The sequence below is a fragment of the Cariama cristata genome, unplaced genomic scaffold (assembly GCF_000690535.1).
Source record: "Cariama cristata isolate BGI_N322 unplaced genomic scaffold, ASM69053v1 scaffold4188, whole genome shotgun sequence".
Taxonomy (NCBI): domain Eukaryota; kingdom Metazoa; phylum Chordata; class Aves; order Cariamiformes; family Cariamidae; genus Cariama; species Cariama cristata.
In genome coordinates, this window is record NW_009632686.1 from 24,274 (window position 1) to 32,322 (window position 8,049).

The 8,049-nt window shown below is 40.3% G+C and overlaps 1 protein-coding gene across 1 annotated transcript; it reads right to left on the reverse strand.

Annotated features, from left to right (window-relative positions):
• Positions 1-313: 313 nt before the first annotated feature.
• On the reverse strand, positions 314-7,884 carry LOC104166502 (mitochondrial amidoxime reducing component 2-like; the record flags this gene model as incomplete). The annotated part of the gene is made up of 6 exons (XM_009706454.1): positions 314-440; positions 967-1,038; positions 1,128-1,189; positions 2,188-2,328; positions 4,004-4,166; positions 7,711-7,884. Coding segments are annotated over 6 exons (739 nt in total), but the record flags the coding sequence as incomplete, so codon positions are not given.
• Between the last annotated feature and the right edge of the window lie 165 nt (positions 7,885-8,049).

An 8,049-nucleotide genomic window follows, 5' to 3' on the forward strand; every position in this document is an offset into this window, starting at 1 on the left:
TGACAGCAAGCTTGACACAAACTTTTAGGAGGTGTGATACTCGTAATAGTGCTGTGGTCTGTCTTGGACCAGAGTTTCCTCTATCACAGCCTTCAGAAAATCTAAAGACGTGGTTGCTACAGCCATGCTAGTAGATGACATGATCTGAAATGACTGCACTTCATAGCCCCAAAGACTCCCCTGCACCTTACAAAGGAACATAGCACAAAAAATATTGCAAGGAATAAGAAAAAGTTATGCTGGTGACCATGTTAATGGGAAAACAATTTGCATATCAAAGTGAAAAGGCATCTCCTGAACAAAGTTTCTCTCATTAGTGGACCATCCTGTACACAGGGTCTCCAACTTGAATCGTTCCAGTTTTGTCAACGGCAAAGTATCTTCCAAAGAGAGGGCTGGATTTGTATATGTGTCGCTCAGATGGATCACATAAGCGGTAACTGCAGAGAGAGAGCACTTCTTCAGAATCAGCGGTAACAAATTCTAAACATCAAAATACCAGTGATAAGAGATAGGACGTATGAACAGTGATTCCCCGGTTTTGGTCACCATACTAGACTAAAAACTAAATATTACAATTAAAAGAAACAAGCAGTTCAAACAGAGGAAAAAAGCCTGACTCTATTCACACATCCATGTGTAATACACCTACAAAAGACTTCATAAAAAGAAATTCCAAAGTTGAAAAGTTAGATCTTTTAATACTTGTTACCCCAGCACTCACCCTAGCAGAGATGAAAGAGACAGGGAATGTAAAGTTTGCAAGAAAGAAGAGAGAACTTCCTGAATTTTCCTACCATATAGAATTGCAGAAAGTAGAATGGAAGCCAATATACACAGACCTTTGCACTGCATTATTATGTCCCACACATACTTCAAACCCCTTTTAAAACACTAGTCTAACATCTGTTGGGATCTAGCCTAAATCCACTCCCACAGGCTAAGAAGCTCTGGTATTTTTACAACCTTTTCAATGTTTCCAGGGGCTCCTTCCTGTCCAGGACTCCAGTGTCTGGGTTAACAGTTGTTAAAATACACCTGCAATGACAAACAGTGCCAAATCAATAATGGCTTCTTATCATAAAATCTCTATAGCTCTATACAAAATAATGGTCTCAAACGTTTACCTGGCACAACACACAGTCCCTTTCATCTCCACATCACCAATAAGAATCTCCTCCCAGGTGTCCTGAGGGAAAGTAAACATTTTGCACACATTAGACATACCCACATGTAATCATTTTTCCAGGAGTGGCACAGTCATTCCTAGAAGCAGCAGTACCATTCCACATGATCATCTTTACTTTTACCTTCAAAATAAGTACAGTTATATTATGGTACTATTTTAATGAAAACCCTATGGTCACTGCATTCATCCAATTCAGGACCCACTAGTAATTATATCTGGAAAGAAAGATACACAAGTACTAAATCCCATTCTGCAGCATGCACTTGTCTGAACCTAAAGTAAGCTTATTGTTACTGTATGCGTGATAATCTCATCTGTGACCTCTGGTAAGTCATCATTTTTACAGAAAGGAAATTTTTAGTGGAAGTAAAGTTTTGACTTCTCATCTACACAAGCTTCCTATTGCAATCCCTACTGGAAGACAAAAACCCATTCCCACTTTAGGAACTTCTTAGATTTGGGAAATGATCAGATCTATCCAGAGCAAAATCTTTGGAAAAATGGCAATATGACATAAAAACATGTAAATGCTACCATTACCAGTTCACTTCATCACCAGGTACCTTCCTAGATAGTGTTTTTTGAACTACCAGAATATTGTCAGAGATGCAGTATTGCAAGGATTAGTTTTACTCTTGCGCCAAAGGCTATAAAACATCACACTGTCAATTTACAAATTGTTCATTTCTATCATTAATTGATCAACTATAGCATGCATAGTTTTCCCTACTTAAAGTTGATCTTTCAGTAGCAAGCCTGCCATTTAAATACATTCATTTTATCCTTTGCTCAGCTAAATATGCATTCACAGACCAGTCTCTTCCCTCAACGTTTCACATGCACTGATGTGAGCAGAAGCTGTATCTCTCTGAAATCCAGTTGTAAAAGTCACAGAATAGCAGCTTTCCTCATCCTTGTAGGCACCATCACACAAGGAAATTGAGTTACAAAAAAACGTAACCAAGCCTTCAAAAAGACATTTAAGACAGTTATTTTACCTCCTCAAAAGCACTGCAATCTGTCACAAGAATATTTGGCCTGAAGTTCTGTATCTTAACTTTCTTCTCCAGTCTGGTATTTAAATCTTCCAGTGAAGCTTCTGAGAGGATCAAGACTGGGCTACAGTCAGGATAGGCAACCTACATAAACAATCACAAACAAATCCTAAGGCTGCTGTAAGAGCACGGGAGGAAAGTTACTGAATGGCAAAAGGACAGCTATGTCGGAACCAGTGGCCACATATTATCTTGACTGTTAGGCTGCTGCATTCAGATTTTAATTTTCCTGGAAACAGGCTAACAAGTAAAATAACATGGCCTTTCCTATTTCAGTAACCACGGCAGGTTACATTTGCTCCAACTGTAAAATTAAACTTCTATTTCTGGAATGAAGCCAAAATTATATAAGCTACCACAACTTCTTACAAAGTAATACTGTATACATGTCCCAGACATTTATTCTAGGTGTTACAGACAGAACTAAGTATATCAGTAAAACATGTTATGGTAAGTTATGAAAGGTACTGAAGATGTTTATGGACCTGCTGAATGCTGAACTTACCTGGTTGACTATGATCAACTAACTAGATTTTTCTATATAATGAATCTATCTTATCACAACACCAGAAGGAGTTCCACACACAGAATAGCAAGACTAGTCAGTCTAAGTTTGCTTGGAAGTGGGAGGGCTGCCATTTTAGCAAACAAGGCTAATGAACAGTATTAAAAGAAAACTCCTACATATGCTAGTTCCACAGAAAAAAAAATTAAAAAAAAGAGAAATTTTGATAATAATTTTAGCATATAGCCCTCCTCCTGTCTTTCTCTTATATTATCCCCCCACACACACACCTTGTACATGCCTCTACAATCACAAGAAGATGAGTGTTGAAATAACTATACAAACAATTCTACTCTCTTTTCATGCTAGGGTTCCTGAGTATCACCCCTCCTACTCCGACATCCCTTTTGCTGAAATCTAGTCTTCTGTATTGGTCTCGATGCCCTTACACAATAAATGCATATCTATAAAAGTCCATAATTGAACATACCTTCTTTGTGCAAGAACAAGCAAAATACTGATGCCCTATAGATAATAGCATCACATCAGTAAGGCAAGGTACTCAGAACCTGCAATTGCTTAAAAAGCTTACACTCATCAGAACCAGTTCAAACCATCTTCATGTGAGAGAGTTGTTCAAACAAAAAAAAGGCATCAGTGGCTCCAATGATATGAGGACATCTGAGCACAGAATCACCTGCATTAACTTTGTCTAATATCACACCTTCAAGCCTCCTCCCACAGAAAGAGAGAAAGATGAAACCTCTGTAACCTTCTTTGGATTTTAATTCCTAGGCCCACAACTTTAGAGTCCTGGGTTAAGCATTGTTCCTTTAAACAAAATATGAGATAACACAACTCGTATCAGTACAGTCCTAGACCTAACAAGGGATAGGAGGTTTTCTATGCAATCATCAAAACCATCTATGCAACCATCAAACATCTTTAAAAATGTCATTTTTTTCTATTCACTGAAGCACAAAAGGAACGCTATTCTGCAATGTAATAGCTCCTCTTCAAATACCAGTATCAGACTCTTTAGCTGTGAATGGTCAATAGCTTAGAACAGATTTACAGTAAAACTTAAGCAAGTCATCTCATCATAGAAAAGGAGAATATTCGTGTGGTTTAAGTACATGACTACACACCTTGCTAAACTGGGCTCAATCACCAAAGATGGAATGGGCAGGTTTCGGTGGGTGGGTGGTAAATGGTTAAAAGAAAGTACTTCTGAGGAAAAGAACATTAATTTACCTCATCTGTGGTTCGGAAAAGGTTTATTATGTCCTTTGACTTCCTTGGCACCATGGAGGGCTCAAAGTGCACCAGTCGATATGGCTCTGAATTCAGGAAAGTGGTGATCCACTGCGCCACTTCATCTCCACAGTCCCTGCCTTGGATATCCAGTCCAAACACCCTGAAAAGTCACAGAAAACACCATCAAGTTAGCTGGAAAGCCGAAGGCTCATGGATGCTTCTTATTCAAAGACAAACAACTTGTTTTAATACTAATAGCAAGATACAGTAAACAAACCGCCTGGATTATAATGAGGTAGGAGCTGCTTTCTGAATCCTTTGGCGCAAGGATCATTCCCAACATGCAATCTCCTTGTGGCCATCTTGTTTTGAAAGCTAAGCAACACGGACATTGCCAGACAATACCAGCTGGTGAAAGAATGAGCCATGAAACAGCCTTTAGGCGCCCACAGCTAACTGTCACAGCAATGACCAGTAACAAACCTACCTGTTTGCCATACTTTCAAGAAGAAAAGAAAAGAAAAGAAAAGGAAAAAAAAAAAAAAAAAAGAGTCAACTCTTGCATTTGCATGCAACTGCAACATCAAAAGACTTCCACCCAGAAATCAAATGAAAGGTAATTAATTTCAGAAAATGAATGATAGTTTGAAAGGATGTGGTTACTGTAATCGACATTTACAAATGTTATTAATTGTAAATATCCCTGATTGTTAAGGAAGCTTTCCTTCAGATTTCAGTGCTGTAAAAATTCAGCCAGAGCTGAGTGAAACTCTGAAGCTTAAACTTAGCATAAAGAATAGCTTAGTATCTTAGGAGAGGTTAAAGATTTGTAAAGGAAGCAAAGTGCATGGGACATAAAAAGCCACTAGCAGCAGAATACAAACAAGTTTACGCAAGGAATACTTTCCTGGCAAGAAAAGGTAAACCTCAACTCAACCTTTCAATAAACTTCAACACCAGTCATGAATAGTTTTACTACTGTCTTCAAAGTAGCAATTTTGGCCAAATGCACCACAGTTTCCTCTACCTCTGCAATCATATCCTGGACAGCTTAAAGCATAGTGATGCCCAGGCAATTCATCTAACCTGAGCCCAGCTCCTAGGAGCCCTCCTTTACTCATCTGGGGTAGAGATGAATCATTACGGTGCTGGTAGCAATATCCCTGCTCTGTTTGCTGGGATCCCTGTATCAACTCTGTGACACAGGTTGGGATTAAACGCTATTGCCCCAGACAACATTCAACTGCCTTTCTCTTCCCTCCATTCTCTCAGTCCTCGTGTTCCTTCTGGCTGGCAGGACAACAGAGGTGAGGATCTTACAGCTTCCAACACTACTGTTTTCCACCCACGAAGCAGAGCTATCGTGAGCACTCGGGATCCATGGGAACAGATCATGCAACCTAAGTATTGCAACACATACTGACAAAGGGCACAAATGAAGAACACAAGGCTTCTTAACCAGAGGGCTATAGAAACCCTCTCACATTTGCACAAACAGAAGCTGTGCCTGCACAATGGCTTCAGTCCTATATTCGACTCCCCTAAACACAGGATTTTTAAATATCCACGTAAAATCTGCATCTGGACTGTCACCATTTTAAAGATTAACATCTGCACAGCCTTTTGCAGCCAGATGCACTACTGCATTACCTTAGCTCCAAACTACCGGGCACGAGCCAGGGTCAATCTGAAGGCATCGTGCTCGCCCAGCAGTGGAATAACTACAAGTCTGTGCAGAGGGCCTTGTCAGCAGTGTACTGTGCAGAAAGACAACTATTCCTACTCACACGCTGGAAGGGAAGAATCTAGCAGCCAAAGCCAAACCTTCATTTGCCTGAATATAGTACTATTCCCAAACCTCATTCTTACAAATGGCTGAATGGATCATAAAGAATCAGCCTTGAGCCGACAAATGGCAAATTGTTTAAGCACAGCGGAGTCATACAAAACCTCAGGATTCCTCCTGAAAAGTACCAGGCAATGTTTAACTATAGGTATTGCTAATTTCATATCCTATGACACCACATACATACCAGACAACTTGCTAAATTTTAAAGTCCATTTACAAGCATCTAACTTTTGCTTCTTTGCAATCCTAAATTCTAGCAATTTTAAAGCCAGAGAGTGCAATTGTTTATTAAGGCAAAAAAAAAAAAAAAAATTAAGAGAAAAACAAGTCACTGAGATCTAAAATTGCAAAATCCAAGATCATTTTTCATTACTGAAATGCATTTAGTCCATTTAAATATTTTTTCTAATAGCACAACAAATCTTAGAAAAATAACACCTTGAAAACTGCATGTTTTCATAGTGTATGTGTCATTGGTTAACATACACATTATAGACAGATTTTTAAAAGACTGTCATATTTCTCCATGAGAAATGCTATCATTTGTAACTTGCACCTGCCTTGTATAAACAGAGGTACTAAGCTATGTCGATCAGAGTTTTCACAGCAACAGATTTATGCTAAAAGCTAGCAAATGCAGTTCCTTTCCAGTACTCTTAATTATAGCACCTGGTACATTAACCTTCTCTACTATCCAAAAGAAAAACACTTATCAGCATCTTTGTAGCGGTTAACATCATTTACAGTTACTAAATTGTCTTACATATTAATTGACATTTTAACAGGGAAAACTTTTCTGCTTCCTCTTGTCAGTTTTCCAGAATGGATTTCAACACATGGATAAAGTAACTAGGCCTGCACACAGCTAAATGACTACGTTTGTAACCCGTTCACCTGAAATGCTTCTGAGACAGTGCCGACAGGGAATGACTGGCTCTCTGGGGATGCCCACCTTTCCTGTGACCACAGAGTCAGCCTCAGGCAACCCAACTACTAATTCAGGCACCCCAGTGAAATGCCTACAGACAGGGATGAGGGAATCTAAACCCCAACAATCTCAACAATTCCAAATGGCCAGTGTATATCCAAAAATGCTGATGCATATACTAGCGGTGACCAAGAAATACCAATATGCACAACCAAGGCTCTGAGATGCAATTGCTCACCCAAGCAAAAACGAAAACACTAGAAGTAAACACAAATGAACAAACATGGGAGTTTACGAAGACTGAAGATCACAGTTCATTTGGCAGATGTATAATGTATCGTTTTTGAATACGGCGTCATCTTTTCCTGAAATCTGTTTTCACCAGTGTTTAGCAGATTAAAGCTAGACCTTTTGTTATTACAATCAATCCCGGTATCCTGTATAACACAGCAGAGAATTTCACAGAATCACTGAATGGTTTGGGTTGGAAAGGACTTTTAAAGGTCATCTAGCCCAACCCCCCTGCCATGGGTAGGGACATCTTTCACTAGATCAGGTTGTTCAAAGCCCCATCCAACGTGACCTTGAACACTTCCAACGATGGAACATCCACAACTTCTCTGGGCCACTCATTCCAGTGTCTCATCACCCTCATTGTAAAAAATTTCTTCCTTATGTCTAATCTAAACCTACCCTCTTTTAGTTTAAAACGACTGCCCCTTGCCCTGTCACTACAGGCCCCGGTCTGAAGTCTCTCTCCATTATGCAGACTGGGAGACAGACCCCCACAGAAAAGAAGCAGAGGCAGCCAACTTTCACCCTCCAATTTCTGCATAAGAAAACGCAAACTATCACACACTCTCAAAAAACAAAGCATGTAAGTGAGAGACAGTATTTAGGGGCAAAACCCCCAACCTTCTTCAGTACCTGCAGTTCTGCACGGGATTTTTCCTCGGGGGCTTTACAGGCAAGCACAGCTTCTTCATTTCCGGGGCCTCCAAGACCAAGTGCCCATTGTCACAGCTGACTGAAACGAGGACCAGCCGTGGCTCCTGGCGAGCTGTAACCATATGCCCATCTTCCTTGGTCACAAGCCAAAACCTGCAGTGCGACAGGGAACAGCAACGCGTAGGAGAAGGTTAAAGGCCGACGCTGGGTGCAGGGCACCCCCGCAGCACTGCACAGTGCGGGGCACGGCAGTACCAGCACAACGGGTGCCTCTTCAAAGGCGCTGCAGAAAGCACCTAAAAACCGCGGAGCCAGAAC